Raw genomic sequence first — 21,828 nt, forward strand, 5'->3', positions numbered from 1 at the left:
GCGGAGGCCCCAGGGAAGACCTAGAACATGCTGGAGGGTCTATGTCTCTCGGCTGGCCTGGGAACACCTTGGTATTCCCCCGGAAGAGCTGGAGGAAGTGTCTGGGGAGAGGGAAGTCTGGGCATCCCTGCTTAGTCTGCTGCCCCCACGACCCGGCCCCGAATATGCGGTAGAAGATGGATGGATGGATGGATGGATGGATGGATGGATGGATGGATGGATGGATGGATAATACATTTTTTTAAATTATTCTTCTAAGTATATTCTTCTAAAACTAAAATGTTTTAAGTGTTTTATATTGCATACCAGCAGAGTACATTGTATCTTTACTACATATTGTACCTTGTCTGAGGTCTTTCATACTCTCTCCCATCAACCTTTTAGACAAACCAGATTACCACTTCTGCACTTTTTAACTATTAGCACTTCAGCACTATTTTACAGCTTAAAATGGCCTTCTAGTCATATCCAAGGCCCATAGTGTGGCAATTTCCACTTCCTTCTTATTTTGGTGACCTTTTGATAATAAAGCACTTCAGATTTAAAAGCCATTTTAAGATTTCATTTTAGCAGCTGTTTTGTGTAAGAACTAACAGCTTTTAATATCCAGTTAATGGTTAAAAAAACAGAAGTGCAATCAAATTAAAGCAAAAAAAAAATCTTTGCCTTCTATTCTAGAGTAGAGAGAATAAAAAATAGCTGCTTGGAAGAAATATGCATCATTTCCTGGGAAGAAAAAAATTAATTTCGCTGGAAGAGCATGTGTGTTACGCAATACTGAATTCTCTAAGGAGGTAGAGTAGAAGAGCTTTAAAAAGGACCCTAAGCTCAGCTTCTTCACTGTGAAATCCTGATGCTCATGCTAGGAGTTGTCTCCTGAATTTATTTCTTATTTAATTTAAATTTTAAAAAATAATGAACTTCGCAGCTCTAGTTATCACTTTTTTAGCCTGTGCACTCTTCTCAATGACAGAAGGTAAATACACATTGTTAAATACTTTTCTGTAGATTTATATTTTATATATATAAAGTTATTATTTACTGATTGCTTATTCATTCAATATATTTGTTCTTCTCATGGAAGTTTAGCCATTTTATAAAACAAGGCTTTATTCATGTTTAGAAACATGTGTACTTTAGAAATATGATTCTGAATTTCCATCGATCACATATTTCACCCTTTTAAATCCAACAGGACTTTTTATCCAACAGCCCCGATGTCAGTGTACAAAAACAATACCAATGAAATTCCCTGATCATATAATTGTGAAGATGGGGAAATTTGAACCTGGTCCTCACTGCAAAAATACAGAAATAATGTAAGCATTAATTTAAAAGTTTTGATTTATGTCTAGTCACAATAATTATGTGTAATTAAATGTTATCTATTTATGATTATAAAATGTTGTTTGCTTATTAAATATATGTAGTTTTAATAGGTCACAATTATTTAGGCCTAAACTTACTGAGATTTAAAATAATAACATGCCTCTTACTTGCAGTGCTACAGTGAAACTGATAAAATTATTTACTTGGTGCCTAAACCCTAATGATGAGCGGGTTCAGGATGCACTCAAAAGGTAAGTTTCACATTTATAAGTTCTACTCTCACACATGAGCGTTTCAATAGTACTCATTAGTAATTTTAATACCACATGGTACTAGTGTAGACTGTTATGAATCTGGCCCAGTTGTCATAAATGTAGTGTTAGGAGCTTGTCATAACATCATAAACTTATTATATTGTTACAAATGGTCAGTTATTAAGTAATATTAATATTATCATCTTTCCCTTCCTCCCAGAAGGAACCTGGCATAAGAGCTTGCTACTGCAATGAAGATCCATGAAGGAAAAAAAAGCAAAAAGTTGTCTCAACCTCTCAGTATTTCTTCTTATATTGGATAAGTTATTGATTATTCTAAGTGTATTTTTATAAATGGTCTATGTTTAATAAAATCAACAAATCAAAAAATCAAAAAATTTAAATTTACTAGCATTTCACTATTATTGCTAATGAAGTGTTTTAAAAATTTTATACGGTCTGTTATTCACAGTTTCATATTTATTGCTCTTAATAACTGGGACATACAGCAGTGTAATCAATGCAAGAACATCTCTAATTACCACTCAGTGGTAAATCAATACTTTATATATATCAATAATCTTTACGATATATCATAATACTTAATCTAAAATGTGACTAGCAGTCTAAAGCTCTTTCAATTTACACCAAGAAAATGTATATCATAAACTCAGACCAGAAGCTTGTGGACACCTAATCATCACTACCAGGTGTTATTGATGAATACACAATTCTAAAACCATGGATATTAATACAGAGCTGATTCCCTACAGCCTTCACTCTTCTGAGAAGTCTATACTGTACATGTAGATTTTTAATTTGGTTGTGGCATTTGTGCTCAATCAGCTACAAGAGCCTTAGTGAGGTCAGGCACAGATGCTGGACAAGAAGCCCTGACACCATCATCAATCCAGTTCATGTGGAGGTCAGTGAGGTTGAGGTCATGGCTCTGTGCAGACTTTCTGTACCTTACTTCATGGAACGCTGGAACAGGCATGAGAGAGATAGTTTTGCAACAGTTCAGGGAGTACATATGGGTGTGATGAACAAGAGTATGCATATGTTTGACCATAAAGTGTGCATTTAAGCACTTGCTATTTCAACCATGAATAGTATATCTATCTATCTATCTATCTATCTATCTATCTATCTATCTATCTATCTATCTATCTATCTATCTATATATATATATATATATATATATATATATATATATATATATATATATATATATGGGGGATCATAAACTAGCATCTCATTGCTTATCACTTATTAATGCCATATGATCTTTACTTATATTGTTTAAAACAACAAACACATTCAGCATGGACTGGGTAATCAAATATTTTGCATCAATCATATAATCAATCAATTGATGAGTCAGTGGTGGTAGTGCATTGGATAATTTAGCCACAACTGAGTTCAGTCCTGAAGTAAGGTTACTATCTATACAGTATTTTGAATGATATGCCCATGTGTATACTGTATGTCCTTGAGGAAAATATTTCAAATTATCTGCCGTATGTACAGTTTGATCTAACTGAATTGGACAGGCAAGATCTGTTGTTGGTTTTTTGCTATTGTAACATATGACACACTGGGCTTTCCTACTGCCCAGGAGTGCTCTGCTAAATTGTTGAAATAGATTGTTTAAACAATGAATAACTCTAAATGTTTAATATTGGTTTGACCATGAAACAGGTTGGCAATGGGAAAATAGAAGCTGAAAAATTTAATTGTGAGTGCTGTGAAGAAAAACCCATATTCAAGAGTCAGTGAAATCATCCTAAGTCATCTACTACAGTATGAGTAGAGGAGATAGCAGAAATATAGAGGCAAGATGCAATCTACTCATCAACAGTAAGCAGCCATCTGTCTATATCAGTTCCTGAAAGAAGAAAAAATCTGAAGAGTCACACACACAGGGAGGGAGAGAGAGAGAGAGAGAGAGAGAGAGAGAGAGAGAGAGAGAGAGAGAGAGAGAGAGAGAGAGAGAGAGAGAGAGAGAGAGAGAGAGAAATAAGGATTCTTTCAAACATTAACAAAACATAACAATCACACCAATATGTGCTTGTTGAAAATCCCATTCAAAAACCATGGGCATTTACATTTATATTGAGCTGTAACAGGCTCCACATTTGAGCTATTTTGGGAAAGCTACTGGAATTTGAGTTACAAAGATTATTGTTCACACGGTGCCATAGTCATTGCTATTAACTTTTTTTTCTTGAGCCAATTAGCCTAGGTCTAAATATTAAACTTAAATCTGTATTTTAAAATCTTCAGTATCTAAAATACTTTCACTATAGTCATATTTATAAATTCGATGTTTCAGACAGATTCAGTGACAAACTACAAGTTAGCTGAATTAAAGGCTAATGTTTAATATGAATATTATGTATGTTTTCTTCCTCATATCATCTCAGGGATTTTTACATTGCGACAATTGCCTCCAGCTTGCTCAATAGGTCTATATAGATTCTAAATAACCATAAGTATGTTTTATGACAGGAAATGCGATTGTCGTTTATTTTGAATCTTTTGGCTTTCCATAGTTGATTTACGGTCTAAGGCTACGCCCCTTTTTGTTTTCACAAGGCGCGCGGTCTGGCTAGCGCAGTTTTTTTATAGTGATATTCCAAATACGGCTAACGTTATATATATATATTTGCAGCCCCTCAGAAGAGGAAAAAGTTCTTACGTTGGTTAGTTGGTTGATGATATGTGTGTTTGTATTAAAGTTCACAAAAAACCATCAGTAAGTCTCATCCTTGTTCGGGGGGCATGCTACTGTACATAGATATAAAGTAACGTAGCTGCTATAGTTTTTAGCTATAGTTTTAGCTGCTTTGAGACAATGTGAATTGTTAAAAAGTGCAATACAAATAAATTTAATTGAATTATGTTTAACAACTTACTTACATTAAGGGAAACTGAAGTTTCATTTGTTTGTGTTGGGATACTTTCATCTGTATGTATTGAGAGTACAAGCCTTTTTATGGCTGGAGTAAAAAATAGCATATCATAGCAAGATAATATCAAGAAAGATTATATTCAAGTTTTAGTCATTGGCAGGCTCAGTTTCAGGACTATCGTGGATGACATGCTGTTGATTTCATTTCTTGGGAAAAACTGAAAATGGAAAAGTTTAATCACAAATATGGTGCCAAATTTGACTCACCATTTATCATCACAGCACTGTCTAAACTGGTTGTGTGGATAATGGCCCTCAATTTTTAGAAGACAATGAAAGCTTACTCAGTGTGCCTCATGGGTACTTATTCAATTACTTATTACATTTTAAATAAAGTTTTAAAATAAAAAGTAATCCATACTATTCCCAGTATACTTTGCACCAAACCGCAGTTTACAGCCAAACATTCCTGTTCATTATAAAGAGTATGAAAGAATTAGACAGTTCATAGCTCCGATGATTTTATAAATAGTTACAGACTTTGATGTTTTTGAGTCACTGCCATAGTTCTCTGAACTAGACAGCAGAGCCAAAATAGTAAAAGAGATGCAAAATGTAAATTATTTTTGTCTGCATTTCTATTATGGTGTTAAGCAGATGTAACTGAAATGTAAATGAGATGTAAATGAAACATTAAAAGTGTAGGAGCATGAACCTGCAAATACTTTATTTGCAAAAGTAGGTTACAAAAGTAATTCTTGTACAGTACTGTACATGGGCATTGTGGCAAATTTCCAGCACTGATCAGGAGTGTACAGTATGTGCTGAAAAGATAGATAGATAGATAGATAGATAGATAGATAGATAGATAGATAGATAGATAGATAAATAAATAATGGGGGTTAAGACAAACAAAAGTTGTGTTTGGTAAGGTTCACTGACCACAATTTAACCAAATACAAAGTATTTGTTTAATTTCCATTTATTTGTGTGTGTGTGTGTGTGTGTGTGTGTGTGTGTGTGTGTGTGTGTGTGTGTGTGTGTGTGTGTGTGTGTGTGTGTGTGTGTGTGTGTGTGTGTGTGTGTGTGTGTGTGTGTGTGTGTGTGTGTGTGTGTGTGTGTGTGTGTGAGCTCAGTGGTTAAGGTGTTTGACTACTGATCGGAAGGTCATTGGTTCGAATCCCAAGTCCGCCAAGTTGGCACTGCAGGGCCCCTGAGCAAGGCCCTTAATCCTCAATTGCTCAGGTGTATAAACTGAAATAAGAAAATGTAAGTCACTCTGGATAAGAGTGTCTGCTGTAAATGTAATGTGTGTGTGTGAGAGAGAGAGAGAGAGAGAGAGAGAGAGAGAGAGAGAGAGAGAGAGAGATTATGACTGGTGTTGTTTATTGTAAATGTTTGTTGTCTTTGGACTAATTTATCATTTGTAATGTTGCTCCCATTTAAAACAGTTTGGCACAAGAACATTTTTAGAGACATGATTGAGGACAATGTCCCGTCCAGAGACAAGCTGTTTCGTGTTGAGGTTTTGTTCAAAACGACCATCAAAAATACCCTCTATAATGAATTGTTTTTTTCTAACACACACACACACACACACACACACACACACAAACACAAATTGGGCATTGCATTTCATTATGCCTTTTGATACACTTTTGATATGCCTTTGCCTAGCAGAGGAGTGTGTATGAGACATGAGGAGTGTGTTTCAAACAGTAAGAGTGTGTATGAGACATGAAGAGGAGTGTGTATGAGACATATCTTACTTGGGAAAGAATGAAAAGTTGCTAATACATAAATAAAATGAAAACTTGCTAACACTTCAGTCTCCAACGTATGTTTGTAGACAAATGTCATAAGCTGAGTGAAGTTATGGTCCATGGCTTTTGACATGTTCTTACACATACAGAATAAAATGATGTCATTTCATTTTCATTGGCCATCAAAGTGAATTTTGAGACGAAATAAGAACCCAACATGCCTCCACAGAAGATGCACCGTGGTACTGGGAAGCCCTGTCTGAGCCAGACGACAAAAGACGGCACTGTGTGGGTAGAGGAGGACATTGGAATGCCCAGTGCAGTAGCAAATCGCTTGTGCTTCACTGCGCAAGCTGGACCCTGGGCGACTGGGGTACTTTCCCAAGTAAGGAGATGCATTGCAGACATATTTGGTCTCCAAATCCATGGCCATCCAGAACTTGATCCCAAATTTGTCTGGCTTGGTTGCGATATACTGTGTGAATGGACAACAAACCATGGTAGGGAACAGTTGTTCATATATGGTCATGTGTTTTCCTGGAGTGATACTCTCAGCACAGTTTTGTTGAAGCATGTCCAGATGTCGGAGACTGCAGCAAATCTGTCTGTTAGAAGTTATTGAATAATTGAAATGAATCTATCTCTTGGCATTGTCTCTTTGAAAGCCAGGAGATTGTTTTGAAACCATTTTGACCATTTATAATTTCAGTAAATAATAAAACCTGTTTTTTCAAGGTCAAATTGACTTGAATGCTTATAAAGTAAAAAATTCTACAATGATGATCACTTACATTTTGAACATTTTACACTTATGTCTATTTTGCCTACCAGATGCCATCTGATCACCCAAAAACGAGCTCTACACACACACACACACACACACACACACACACACACACACACACACACACACACACACACACACACACACACACACACACACACACACACACACACACACACACACACACACACACACACACACACACACACACACACACACACACACACACACACACACACACACACACACACACACACACACACACACACACACACAAAAAATCATATTTTGCCCTCTGCATTTATATTATGGTGTTAAGCAGATGTAGACAGTACTACTGCCCAGTACTGCTGGCCACAGGGTTACTATGAAACATTAAAAGTGTAGGAGCATGAACCTGCAAATACTTTATTTGCAAAAGTAGGTTTCAAAGGTAATTCTTGGACAGTGCTTTACACTGATCAGGAGTGTACAGTATGTGCAGCTGAAATGCTGAGGTACTTTTTGAACTCACAGACACACAGCACGGGATATACAGGCATGAGGCCTGCAGCTGATGAACATGTGAATGTCCAAAATGAAACCACAGACCTGTTTACACATGAGCTACACGCACATGTATGTAAAGGGAAGTACTCCAAAATCACTGTTGTAATGATCACATGATTGTTTTTTATATAAGATATAACTCAGAGTGTTGGGACAGACAGCATTATTTGTTTAAAGTGTTTATTCACTGAAGACAACCCAAGACTTCACCATGAGATTTTTCCTCCTTTTGACTTTAATGGCAGTCTGCATTTTCCTCACAAGTGGTAAGTAACTGACATTCTTTTTTTAACGCATAGACAATATCTGTATGGCCTGAATTTGGTGCAATAATTTTAGAATGATTTTAAAATAGAATTCTTTTCACCCACTATCATTGCTCATAATTCTTTTTGACAGAACTGACCATTTGATCTAAATTTAAATAATTTAAAACCAATAAAATTAATTTTTCAAAACTACAAACATGAATTCAATATTTGAATATGAAAATACATTTATTTATGTGTCTGTTGGGTGGAAATAGGACATCCTCATGAACTAACTCTAAATTCGCACTCAGCAAAATTATTGCTCAATATTATGCTCACATCTGCTTTTTTTTGGTGAAATCAACAATAAAAGACATTACCCAATCATTGTGACATTTGGACTGAATTATTTAGTTTTATACAAACATTACTGTGTACTGCTGTCAGCATTAGTTGCCACATTTCAGATTTCTGGAAATCTCACAGTCTGGCTTATGTGTCAGCTAATAAAGTGTTTACTTCAGCTCTTCTGCTTTAACATACTGTATTCCAATGAACATATAATGATATCTGAATTATAATGGAATAATTTGTGTTTATTCAGCTATCCAACCGTTTGGAAAAGGCTACAACAGTCACTGCATGTGTTTGAAGCTGGAGTCCAGGGTGATCCCACAACACAACCTGCGCAGTGTCGAAATCTTTCCTAGAGGCTCTCACTGCAAGAATACAGAGGTCATGTAAGTGTACTATGATGAAAATTTATAGTAGAAATCAATAAGAATTTAGGATGAGGAGACAGACGTGTGAGAAAAAAGACAATATAGTGAGTAACTTTTGCAATTTCTGGCACATTCCCCTCTGAACAACAGCTCATTTTGGGCACATGCAGTACAAAACTTTTAAAGAACAATATTATTTCATTTAAATTAGATAATATGAGCTGAAAGGTATCCTTTACAGCTGTAAAACATATTTTCTGACTAAATGAAATTACCACAATATGTCATAGTTTAATTGTTATTACCACTTTTATTCATCTAATGCTCATACTTTATGCAGTGATTTGGATTAATTTTGTGTTCTTATATGTTTATTAAATTCACCATCTGAGGTACAGAAAATACTTTCATACTCATACTTTACAACAGAGGGTTTTCTTATTAGAAGCTAAGAACTCTTAATTAAACAGCAAGGCCTTAAAACCCCTGTAAAGAACTGCTGCAATATCTTGGCTGTCCACTAGGGGAAGGTCAACTATTAGATTAATAGTCATTTTAAATCTCAACTAAAAACAATATTAGGTTAATGTTAATCTTTGTTTTTTGTTTTGTTTTGTTTTGTTTTATTAGTGCTGGCTTGGTGAGTGGAGAAAAGATTTGCCTGAATCCTCAGACTATGTGGGTTAAGAAACTTATCCGCTTCATTGAGAAGAAAGAGAGAGTGATAAAGACTGCATAAAGAACAGCAAAAAATGAAGATGTTCATCAATGGGAGATAATATGTATATATCAATGTATGCATATATCCAGATCAATCTGTGAAAATATATATTCTCTGGTCTGTTACTACTAGACTATGATTTCATCAGCAACTTAAATTATTAACTTAATGCAGTATTTATTTCTAAGAATGTCAAAAATGATGGGCTTGCAATTAGTATGTGTTCTTATAATCTCTTCACACCACACATCTACCTCCAGTTTTCACTATGCTTGTTATTAATAACACATCGGATTATAGTTGTTTTAATCAAACTAGCTGATTAAAATAACTGATTATTTTATTATTTATGTACAGAACCTAGTCACTAAGTTAAACATAGAAACAAACATTTAAATGTCTGTAACCTTTACCAATGAGTAACCTGCTATACGAAAATACAAGTTTTCAACTAAAATGTGAATATTCAAACGACTGTATTGTCATAATCACATTCTCTTTTGCAATCCTCATTTCATATTCATTGAATCTATTGTGCACAAAAATAAATATAATTAAATTAGAAATTTGACTGCTTTTTGATTATATGGAAAATAAAAATAATAAGAGCCATTAATGTGATTGAAATATCACCTGAACAGTGCTCTACATACCCTGGGTAGGACAAGTGGTCCAGTCAGAACTCAGTCTTAATCATTGAGGTACCACTGCCCAAATATTTCCCCTCATTGTGAGCAGAGTTTGAAGCATTGCAAGGAGATACTACTGGATATTTATTCCAAGAATGTAACCACTTGTTTTCTAAGAAACGTCCATAAAAGGCAGAACACAATGCACCATAAAGGATTATGATTGACAATTAAGGGTCTTTTTCTAGGGTCCAAAGATAGCTCTATGCAATTAGGACATGATTTCAAGAATTGTGGTTACCAGAACAGAAACTTAACTTCTGAATTTTCAACCACCTTCCTGACATGCTAAAGCAATAATAAAAAGGCATACATTACATTAAGCCCCCCAACCCCAAAAATAGATAGATAGATAGATAGATAGATAGATAGATAGATAGATAGATAGATAGATAGATAGATAGATAGATAGATAGATAGATAGATAATGGGGGTTAAAACAAACATAAGTTGTGTTTGGTAAGGTTCACTGACCACAATTTAACCAAATTCAAAGTATTTGTTTAATTTCCATTTATTAATTTGTGTGTGTGTGTGTGTGTGTGTGTGTGTGTGTGTGTGTGTGTGTGTGTGTGTGTGAGAGAGAGAGAGAGAGAGAGAGAGAGAGAGAGAGAGAGAGAGAGAGAGAGAGAGAGAGAGAGAGAGAGATTATGACTGGTGTTGTTTATTGTAAATGTTTGTTGTCTTTTTGGACTAATTTATCATTTGTAATGTTGCTCCCATTTAAAACAGTTCGGCAGAAGAACATTTTTAGAGACATGATTGAGGACAATGTCCTGTCCAGAGACAAGCTGTTTCGTGTTGAGGTTTTGTTCAAAACGACCATCAAAAATACCCTCTGTAATGATTTTTTTTTTATTGGTTGTTGCGTTAATGCAGTCACACAGATTTCTTCTGATTTTATTTTGTAGGAACGAGTAACGAAGATGCTTAGTGGAAATATAACGGAGTAAAAGTATACATTTTATCTAGGAAATGTAGTGGAGTAAAAGTGAAAGTTGACATAAATTTAAATAGCGAAGTAAAGTACAGATACGTGAAATTTCTACTTAAGTACAGTAACGAAGAATTTTTACTCCGTTACATTACAACACTGTCAGTGAGTAATGTCTTTTCTATAATACTTGTTATTTCATTGTAACAGATATTGGAAGGGGAGCTGCACAAGATGTATAGCTGTATTCAAAATCATACAACATCATTCATTACTTTGCAAAAAATAAAATCTAGCACTGTGATTAGTGTGATTATTTTCGCTGTTATCAATTACTGTTGTCTTTTTGAAATAAAAAAATATATAAAGTAGAAAAGAAAGGCTTTTGCACATATTTCTATGAGTTCTGATAAACTAAAAAAAAAATGACTGAAGTAATATCACATAATCAAGAGCATTTCCGTATGTCACTCTGCATAAAGGCATCTGATAAATGTCAGAAACACAAAAATGCACCTACCCAATAGGGCAGAAAATAATTTCACGTCTACGTCATCAGCGCGCGACAAAGCGACTCGACACGTGAGGAGAAGAATACAGCTGGTTATTTTACTTACTTAGCTCCTGGGTCGCCAGTGTAGTTGCTAGTTTACTGATCTCCATGGACAGAGATGACAGTTTTGAATAACTTGATGTGCTTCTGTTTTTCTAAAAATATGCATCATGGAAATGAATAAAAATGTGGAAATAATTGAGAAACAGAAGTCTAGCTTTGAAGACAGGGATCTAAATGATGAGTCTCTGGCGGGCATGATGGACTTTCTCAGCATTGATGTGGACCTGAGCTCCAGTGCGTCAAACAGAGAGGGAACATTATACTCTGTAAGCTGAATTCTTTCACTCTTCAACTTTTTTTTTCTTAAATTACAGAGACGGACACTTATCAGCCAATCAAAAAAAAGAGGCTACACAATAGCCAATCAGAAAATAGCAATATTGTATCTTGGTAAGATTTAACGCAACGACAAATGAAAAAAAGAAAAACCATATTCATTATTGAGGGTATTTTCGATGGACGGTTTGAACAAAACCTCAACACGAGGTTGAGACTTGTCTCTGGACGGGACATTGTCTTCAATCATGACCCTAAAAATGTCTGGGCTTGAGCCAAACTGTTTTATATGGTATGGTATGATAAAGGAGTCCAAAAAGGCAACAAACACTTACAATAAACAACACCAGTCATAATATCTCACTCTCACTCACTCACACACACACACAATTAATAAATGGAAATTAAACAAATACTTTGTATTTGATGTCACGCTTGCCTGTCTTCAAAACTTGAGAGCCCTGCATTAATGTGTGGTATAAACAGTGTGTTGATGAACTGAACTGATCCCCCCCCTTTTCAGACAGCAGTTAGTCAGTGTGTTTGTGGATGGGTAGGTGGTTGGACACAAGCTACAGTGACCATGGGTCAGGGTATATTCTGACCACCATGTCTATTATATTTTTTTAATCACATTCATTTGCTCATAACATCTGCCATCATGCATTAAGGATATAATTCGGCAGCCCTAAGACATTATTTCTGGTTTTGCTTTCTGTTAAAAAAAAATCTGCACATTCACATGGAGATGACAACATTGTAGTGGTTTCTTCTGTATTCACAAACTGTGGAAAAAACTATGATTGTCCTGTTGAAAACATATTGCACATATTGTCATGGTGTAAGAAGAGTATAATGAGTGAATGATCAAGATTATTACTTACTTTAAAATGTTGAGATGTGTTTGTCATTCATGCCTGGTTTACTGTGTATGAGTTCTTTGCATCTTTTGTATGTTAATTGAACAGAAAAATGTAATGCGAAAGCAGCGGAACTGGGAGAGGAGACTGGAGGCAAAAAAGAGCAAGAGGAAAGAGGAAAAACAGAGAAGGAAACAGAACCAGCAAGATAAAGGTGTCTTCCCTGATTAATGACTAGTCATCATTAAATAATTAGCATCAATTAAAATTAATTGAATAGATGTTCTATGCCTTTACAGAACTAGCATTTTATAGGGTGTTTATATGTAATATTCAGTTAATGGGAACATTTTTCCAAGGCATAAAGTAACATCAGACATGTTCAGCAAAAATGTCTCTCTCGTTTGCTTCAGTTTCTTTTTATTTCTTTACTCAGATTTTCTGCTTATTTCATTCCATTTGCTTTACTGTGATGTGATATATTTTTTCTCACAAAGGCTGAATATGTTTTGTAATGTTATTTTTGCTCTGGCTTGCTAGCAGATGTTTTGTCTCAGCTCAGTAAACGCGTGATCAAGGCTATCACAAGGGAGCGTCTAGAGGAGGCTAGAGCCGCTGGACCCAGACTGTGTGTAGATCTCAGCATGAGCGACTGCATGTCACACAAAGTAAGAGAATCTTTGTTAAGTCTTAATAAATGCTACGTAACAGGAAAAAAGATACGCATGTACTAACTTCAGTAATTAAGAGTGATTTATGAAGAGCTATTTGGACAGGATAAGATTTCCTTACTCGTTTCTGTTACGTAACATCACCACAGGCTGTCAGTAATTATGATTCATTATCATAGGAAAAGCAATCTATCAAAGAGTCTATCAATTGTAGAGAACATGTCTGTCCCAACATGCTGAAATATCTATCAATAGTAGAGAACATGCCCGTAACTCACATGGAGGCTAGACCTGTGCGAGAAACATATAGAAGCTAGTGAAGTACATTTATGTTTTATTATTATTTATTTTAAACTCAGACAGTGCCCCAGTTTTGTCCTAAAGGGCCTTTGGGGCATTTTATTTATATTTACGTCGGTATATTTATAGAATGGAAACATTAGACATAATCTTTCCATACACAGTAAAAGTGCACTTAATAAAATTCCTCAAATGACGGATTTACAAAGAATGGAAACTTATTTGAGCATAATGTGTCTGCTTTATTCTTTTTATTTATTTGTAATCTTCTTTTTTTTGCTCCAAGGAAATCAGTCGTCTCGCCGGTCAAATCAGACGCCTCTATGGGTCCAATAAGAAAGCCACGCAGCCATTTCACATCTTCCTCACAGACATGAAAGAAGACAGTCTGCTTTATAAAGAGTGCATCAGAATGAATGAAGGCTTCCTGAACTACTTGGTAAGTACTGAATTGATGGGATGTGAAGAAAAACTGTTCAGAATACAAGATATATAGATTGTTAATCATACTGTTGGCCATTTTATTACTGACAAACCTGAAATAATGCTCTCTAACAGGCCACAGATTATTTATATTTATTATTAATTTTTATTTATGTGTGAGTTGTATTCATTTGTGGAAAATTTGTGATTTACAAATTAAATTTCAGATTTGTTTTAAATTAACACAGGTCAGGTTGTTAACTGTTTAAATATTTTAATACCTCGAATGACATCTTATTATCGTGCAACTGAAATGTGATTTTGTTGTCCATGTTGTGAAGTCTGAAAACATAATGTTTGACTTAATGACACTTTGCATTGAGCAGATTGATGTCACTGAGGAGAGCTGGATAGATCTTTTTCCTACTGAGGACATCATTTATTTAACTCCAGATGCGAGTGAAGGTTTGTGATATGCTTATTATAGATTTCATTCAGTTTTGTTAAATTATTGATTTACTTCCAATATATTTGCCTGACACAACAAACATGAAAGCAGTTATATGACATGTTCGTTTCAGCTTTAGAGGAAGTAAATGGAGATAAGGTCTTTATTCTTGGAGGCTTGGTCGATGAAAGCATTCAAAAGGTTGGTGTCATATTGTAATTCAGTACGCTCAGCAGACTCAGGCTTTATTTAGTAATGTCAGCTGTTTTACATTTCACTAATTGGCAATGCTGATATTTTGTGTTTACATAAGTGAAATATGTGATGATTTATAAGATATAGAAATAACAGATAGATAAAAGTTGCCCAGATCATGCTGGTCATCAGCTGCTGTTGCTCTTAGGCTTGATGTCTTGCTTATGGACCGATTGCAGCAAAAACAAACGCTTTAAATCATTCACGGTTGAAAGTGTTTTGCAGTTTATACTAGTGTTTTCTTTGAGTTCAATGTGCTTTAGAAGCTTGTCTTAAAAAATATGCATATTGAAAAAAGAAACATTTAAAGGATGTTTGCACTGCAAATAATTCCATAGTGCAGGAATTTATCTACTTTGAAAACATATCACCTGTAGTTGACTTTTGCAAGACGAAAGTAGTTAATCATGAATTTTGATGACCTAACTCACACAAGATGGTATAAAAATGACAGACAGCAGGTACTTGGGGAGGGTTTTCGTGTGAAAGCCTGTAGATGTAACCTGCAGATTAACTTTTTTGAAACTGTGACCAATATTTTGATGGTACATTTACAGGATATTTCTGTATTATTCTTTCTAGAGACTTTCTACTATGTACCTGTAATACTTTGGTTTTGGTTACTGACTGTCGGGTGTCTTAACAGAAACGGAGCTACACTAGGGCAAAAGAGCTCAGGGTGCAGATCGCAAGGTTGCCCATTGATGAGTACATGGTGAAAAGACCAAACCCCAAGAACTTTCACTCAAAAATCCTAGCCATCAACCAAGGTGAGCTGCCCTCAATCCCCTCACTATTAATGCTACCAAACTCTATAAGACATGCATTTTTTTCTCTTAAAACATGGTGTCAGGACTTACCTTGCTATCAATCTGATGGATGAATTCATTTTTTGTTTAATGAGATAGGGTTAAGCTCATCTCACTCTCACTCATTTTCTACCGCTTATCCAAACTACCTCGGGTCACGGGGAGCCTGTGCCTATCCCAGGCGTCATCGGGCATCAAGGCAGGATACACCCTGGACGGAGTGCCAACCCATCTCAGGGCACACACACACTCTCATTCACTCACACAATCACACACTACGGACAATTTTCCAGACATGCCAATCAACCTACCATGCATGTCTTTGGACCGGGGGAGGAAACCCCCGAGGCACGGGGAGAACATGCAAACTCCGCACACACAAGGAATCGAGGCGGGAATCGAACCCCGACCCTGGAGGTGTGAGGCGAACGTGCTACCCACTAAGCCACCCCCTGTTCCTGCTTAATATCTGACAGTTTTATGTAGATTTAGATTTTACAGGCTCACTGGAATTGTTGTTCACTACAAAAATTAATTCCTAGCAGATTGCCCCTACTCTTATTTTCTGACAACCAGTGATTTGTTTTATTTGTTTGTTTGTTTATGTATTAATTGGGCCAATAACAGATTGCTTATACACCTGGTTATATGACAGATTACATGGCCTTGTTAACAGCTTATTAACACATTGTACAATATCTTTATCTTCTAAAACACACAAAAAAAGGTAAAAATAAATCTTTCTTTTAAATTTGAAGCCTGGACTGTAAGACAAGCCTTTTTATCGATTGATTGGCATTAAGCTCTTGACACTTTTTCCAGAAGCCTGGAACCTATTTTAATGAATAACTCATTATTCTTTATTAAACACACTACTGGGTTAAACATGATGTGTTGTAAAACTCAATCTAAATTGGATCAGCTTTGAAAACTAAATGGAGATGTGTGATGTCCGTTATAGCTGTGTAACTATTTGCAATGAGTCATAATGAATGTCTTTTCATTTTTAAACATTTGTTGTCTTTTACAGTATTCGAAATCCTGCTGACTTTTCGTGATACTGGAAGCTGGAGCAAAGCCCTCAGTGCTGGAGTTCCCACAGGAAAAGGATATGTTGTGTCTTCAGAAGCAGAGGCAGATTTAACATGCTGACCAATAATTTGTATAACACGACACCCTCAGGAGGACAGTTTAGGCAAAAATCTCACAGGCCTCTGTAAGAGAATTGAGAAATGATTCTGCACTGAACTTTAATGTGAATTTAAATCATTAATAATGCTCAGAATCGACCGAGTTTTACAGAACTGACCAGATTAAGATATTAACACAGTTCTTCTGTGAACACTACTGTTGTCACTAAGCATGTCTTTGTTCAGTTTTCATATTACTGCTTTAAACATTTAGTGCTTTAAACATCATTTAGTTTAGTGTGGGTGATGGAATAAACCTAGCCAATTACTCATTAAACCTGTTAGTTTGTAAGTAGAACTGCAGCAACTCTCCAGAATGTCATCAATTTTTTTTAATCATTATTTAATTCATAGGGTTTATTTTATTCAACTGTTGATTTCATGGTAAATATATTTTCCATATCAATATGTTGATTATTTTTTCTTGCACTGATTTTTTTTTAATCATATTTATTTCTATGTAGTCAGTTAACAAATTGCTGTTCCTATTCATGACCACTAGGTGGCGCACTTATATAACTGCGTGACTCAGCAGTTGCTTCCTAGTTATTTTGTATTACAACAAGGAGCAAGGAGAAATTAACTGAATAAAATGAATCTTCATTAAGATTTAGTTATTTTTTTAGATTTGACCAAGATTACAAAGCATCACTTTTTTGAGTTATATAAGTGTATGTTAAAAATAACATATATCCAATTTATGACTTTTCACAAACAGTAATTTATTTGATAAATGTTTAGATCAATAAACTTCTTGAATGGAAGGCACAGTGGAACTGGGTGAAATGAGGATAAATAATATCTAGAGATTTTATTTTTCTGTATAAATTGGGATTTCCTGAAAGCAAATGGCTTGACACTCTTAAAACATGTGGCCTGAATTTTATTCGTAGTCATTTTTACTTAAGCTGGAAAAATATAGCAGCCCTGAAAGCCCCAATTACAGAATGTTGAGAGGGAAATCACTGAAAAAAACCAACAAACAAAAAAAAAAAAAACGTCATCAATATGATACCATATCAATATATAGTTTCATCCATGGATTGTTTTCAGGGATCCTGCAGCTAGCAGCGCCATCTAGCGCCTGTATGCGGAATTGTTAACATCTCATCTGTTTAACCAACAAACCTAGCAGACTTGAGAATTCAACAAACTTATCAGACTTGAGAATTCAGTCGCTGTTACGTATAACGCATATTAATATATCTTATTCGTTATTCAATGACTGGTACAGCTTAAAACACCATGGTATGTATATATAACTCTTATTATTTTTCTTTTAGCGTCTTTGTTTATTGATAATGGGTTAAATGAGCGAGATTTTCTTGCGAGAGTTTTTGCTAAAGGAACCATGTGCTATGAGGTCTCTGAATTACTCCCTAGCATTAATTATCCTATCAGACTCACAGTGAAGCAGCAAAAGGTTACACAGGCATATATTAATGTATTTTTTTATTTATACTTTGTATTTTTTGTTTGCATTGTCTTTTGTCCTACACTGTCTTGTCTGTCTTTTTGTTTTGTCCTGCACTGTCTTGTCTGTCTTGTTTGTCTTGCCCTGCAATGTTTGCACCTGGTTGCACAGATGCACTTTATATATCTAGACTTTCTAAGTCCTTATCCCTGTCTTTGTTTTAAGTAGCACCCTGGTCCTGTAGAAAAGTTGTCTCATTTCTCTATGTACTGCAACAGCTATATATGGTTGAAATGACAATAAAAGATTCTTGACTTGACGTTCAAATCAAAAGCAAATTAATGAATACTAAATTAAAGTGCACCCAAATTTATAGCACAGAGATAAAGAGACAGCAGTTTTCCATCCAGATCTGTGTCCTCACAGTGTCATCTGCTTAATTATCTAGCCTACAATTAAGGTAAGACTGTACATGCATTTATTGCACTTATCACATCTACAGCAGACTTATCAGATAATTTAATTTATCATTACATTTTTACTTTCTATGGCCATTATGTGTTTATAGCTATCTAAAATAAACTCAATGTAGCCCTTTTTCTTAAATGTCATTTCTTGACCACATTTCAGATACCTTAAGAATTACTGAATATTTAAAATTAGTTTTAAAATTAGAATTAGTCTTTTCAGCTTACTTGGTTTTCCAAAGTGTTGGTACAATGTAAAGTATTTTATTTTTGATTTAGGAAAAACTTATATAGGGAGATGATTGATATTACAGAATATCACACAACATGATTAAAATGAATCTTCAGTATTGTCCAACCACTGCACAGTTAACAGAAACTTCAATCTACTGTGTACTATAATTATAATTAATAATTATAATAATAACTGTAATTATTATTATTATTATTATTATTATTATTATTATTATTATTATTATTATTATTATTATTGCTGCTACTATAGTTATTATTATTATTATTATTATTATTATTATTATTATTATTATTATTATTATTATTATTATAACTATAGTAGCAATAATAATAATAATAATAATAATAATAATAATAATAATAATAATAGCAATTAGCCGTCTCACTTTCTCAGGGTCTAGCAACATTGATCTGTCTGTTTATCTGACTAACTAGAATGTGTAATAAACAACTCGATTGTATTCATTTTAAATTGCTCAATACCACTAATCTGTTATCATTAAAATCTGTAAGGGAAACACCGGAACATAAAATAGAGCATTAGTTTCCGGCGGTATAATTTAACAGACGTACATCCGTTTCAATTCCGTTAACTCATCTGAAGTGTTTAAATCTTTTGTACAAGAAAGTTATTCCATATATTTATCAATATACTAAATGTTTGAAAAGATGTATGTTTGTTGCGTGATGCCACCTATAGCAAAATAAAATAGATTTTTTAAAGTTGTCTGTACCACGTGATCGGTCTTCACCAATGAAAAATGTAAATCACGCAAAGCATGCTGGGATTTGATTGATATTTTAACAAAAATCGCATTTATGCTTTAAATCGATTTAAGACACAGTTGGTGTTATGGACGCCTAAGTGTCTGCGAGAAACTGCTTATTTTGATATATATATTGTGTAACATGATAATTCTACCATCTTCAGGACAGTTGTGGGATTTGATGTGCTTGACAGTCTGTGCTGCTGAAAGGTTAAGACTATACTTTCAGGGATCATTTCTATAGTATCTGACTAGGAATTGTGATTTGAAAGTGTTACGTCTCCCTAATCACGATGAAGAGCTTTGATGTATTCTTCTGAGCGTGAATCGGATTTAAGCTACTGTGATTATTCACAGGCTTGAGTCATTGATGAACGTTCTCTGATTCTTTTGGATCGTGAGAGGAAGAGTACATGATCAGAGTGATTAGTGTATTGCTGTTAAAAAAAAGAGATTTAAAGCTTTATTGCTATTTAATGTGTTATTAGTTGTTCTCATTGTTTCAGAATTTTGATGCAGCTCTTTTTTGGGAAATGTTTTTCAGGAGTTTAAAAATTCATTTGAATCAATTCACAATTTAATGATGAAATATACTATTCTACCTTCGATGACATTTCTTAGTTGAATTTTACAATTATTTGAAAGGCCGAAGCTGTACTTTCAGAAAATGAATTCCATTAGAATTTATCGGAATCTATGTCTAGAGTCTGATGTGGTGAAAAGTACTCTACTGAGTAGGAATGGAGTTTCAACTTAATGCAGTTTCTCATGAGCTTTACATCATTGATGAATGTCCTCTGTTTTTTATGAAACACGACAAATAAATGGAACAGCGTTCGAGACTAATGGGACTTGCATCAGCTTAAGTCATTCAGAAACGTTATGTTTTTTATGACATGAGATGAAGACAATGCCATCAAGGTCAATGGTGTATTTTTGTAAACTGAAAAACAGAATTGTTATTTATTTATTTATTTATTTATTTATTTATTTATTTATTTATTTTGTGTGTCACTGCTCTAGTTTTGTCATGAAAGGAAATTTCATGAAAATATTTTTTTAAAAATTGTCTACATCTGCATAAAATTAACGGTAAGTATTAAAAATTATTTAGAGCAGGACTTTTAAGGAATTTTGTGTGTTTAAATACTTTTTTTTTTCATTTTCTTTATCTTGTGAGTTTGTTTTTATGGTCTTTTGTGTGTTTAAATTGAAAGTATTTTTGCTGTCATTTAAATAGACCAAGTTATTCATCACTTCAAAATTCTCTATGTAAAAAAAAAAAAAAATCAAAGATCCACCATCCTCAATATCTGCGTGTCAATCAAAGTGCTCGACTGTTTGTGGAGGTCAAAGGTTAAGACTATACTTTCAGGGATCATTTCTATAGTATCTGACTAGGAATTGTGATTTGAAAGTGTTACGTCTCCCTAATCACGATGAAGAGCTTTGATGTATTCTTCTGAGCGTGAATCGGATTTAAGCTACTGTGATTATTCACAGGCTTGAGTCATTGATGAACGTTCTCTGATTCTTTTGGATCGTGAGAGGAAGAGTACATGATCAGAGTGATTAGTGTATTGCTGTTAAAAAAAAGAGATTTAAAGCTTTATTGCTATTTAATGTGTTATTAGTTGTTCTCATTGTTTCAGAATTTTGATGCAGCTCTTTTTTGGGAAATGTTTTTCAGGAGTTTAAAAATTCATTTGAATCATTTCACAATTTAATGATGAAATATACTATTCTACCTTCGATGACATTTCTTAGTTGAATTTTACAATTATTTGAAAGGCCGAAGCTGTACTTTCAGAAAATGAATTCCATTAGAATTTATCGGAATCTATGTCTAGAGTCTGATGTGGTGAAAAGTACTCTACTGAGTAGGAATGGAGTTTCAACTTAATGCAGTTTCTCATGAGCTTTACATCATTGATGAATGTCCTCTGTTTTTTATGAAACACGACAAATAAATGGAACAGCGTTCGAGACTAATGGGACTTGCATCAGCTTAAGTCATTCAGAAACGTTATGTTTTTTATGACATGAGATGAAGACAATGCCATCAAGGTCAATGGTGTATTTTTGTAAACTGAAAAACAGAATTTATTTATTTATTTATTTATTTATTTATTTATTTATTTATTTATTTATTTATTTTGTGTGTCAC

At 34.4% G+C, this 21,828-nt stretch overlaps 3 protein-coding genes and 2 non-coding genes across 7 annotated transcripts; all 5 read left to right on the forward strand.

The window, feature by feature from the left end:
- The first annotated feature begins 815 nt into the window (after positions 1–815).
- cxcl8b.3 (chemokine (C-X-C motif) ligand 8b, duplicate 3) lies at positions 816–2,048 on the forward strand. Of its 2 annotated transcripts, none has more exons than XM_027178260.2 (4): positions 816–976; positions 1,196–1,319; positions 1,503–1,580; positions 1,804–2,048. In XM_027178260.2, exons 1-4 carry the CDS (start codon positions 916–918, stop codon positions 1,817–1,819), a joined length of 279 nt encoding a protein of 92 aa, XP_027034061.1. In that variant the 5' UTR covers positions 816–915; the 3' UTR covers positions 1,820–2,048. The 2 variants fall into 2 exon arrangements, with proteins under 2 accessions (XP_027034061.1, XP_027034062.1); XM_027178261.2 differs by having other exon boundaries at positions 1,807–2,048.
- Positions 2,049–7,708: 5,660 nt separating this feature from the next.
- cxcl19 (chemokine (C-X-C motif) ligand 19) lies at positions 7,709–9,853 on the forward strand. The gene is made up of 3 exons (XM_027178170.2): positions 7,709–7,859; positions 8,449–8,584; positions 9,197–9,853. The coding sequence occupies exons 1-3, from the start codon at positions 7,805–7,807 to the stop codon at positions 9,303–9,305; spliced, it is 300 nt and encodes a 99-aa protein (XP_027033971.1). The 5' UTR covers positions 7,709–7,804; the 3' UTR covers positions 9,306–9,853.
- Positions 9,854–11,449: 1,596 nt separating this feature from the next.
- Positions 11,450–18,202, forward strand: trmt10b (tRNA methyltransferase 10B). 2 transcript variants are annotated; one of them, XM_027178167.2, is made up of 8 exons: positions 11,450–11,792; positions 12,771–12,876; positions 13,203–13,330; positions 13,920–14,072; positions 14,443–14,521; positions 14,638–14,705; positions 15,406–15,529; positions 16,599–18,202. In XM_027178167.2, exons 1-8 carry the CDS (start codon positions 11,634–11,636, stop codon positions 16,718–16,720), a joined length of 939 nt encoding a protein of 312 aa, XP_027033968.1. In that variant the 5' UTR covers positions 11,450–11,633; the 3' UTR covers positions 16,721–18,202. The 2 variants fall into 2 exon arrangements, with proteins under 2 accessions (XP_027033968.1, XP_027033969.1); XM_027178168.2 differs by having other exon boundaries at positions 13,206–13,330.
- A 1,672-nt stretch (positions 18,203–19,874) lies between these two features.
- On the forward strand, positions 19,875–20,088 carry LOC113663033. The gene has a single exon (XR_003445394.1). It is a non-coding gene; the product is annotated as a small nucleolar RNA U3 (small nucleolar RNA).
- A 932-nt stretch (positions 20,089–21,020) lies between these two features.
- Positions 21,021–21,234, forward strand: LOC113663044. Its single transcript, XR_003445408.1, has one exon. It is a non-coding gene; the product is annotated as a small nucleolar RNA U3 (small nucleolar RNA).
- Positions 21,235–21,828: the final 594 nt, after the last annotated feature.

The sequence above is a fragment of the Tachysurus fulvidraco genome, chromosome 1 (genome assembly GCF_022655615.1).
Source record: "Tachysurus fulvidraco isolate hzauxx_2018 chromosome 1, HZAU_PFXX_2.0, whole genome shotgun sequence".
Taxonomy (NCBI): domain Eukaryota; kingdom Metazoa; phylum Chordata; class Actinopteri; order Siluriformes; family Bagridae; genus Tachysurus; species Tachysurus fulvidraco.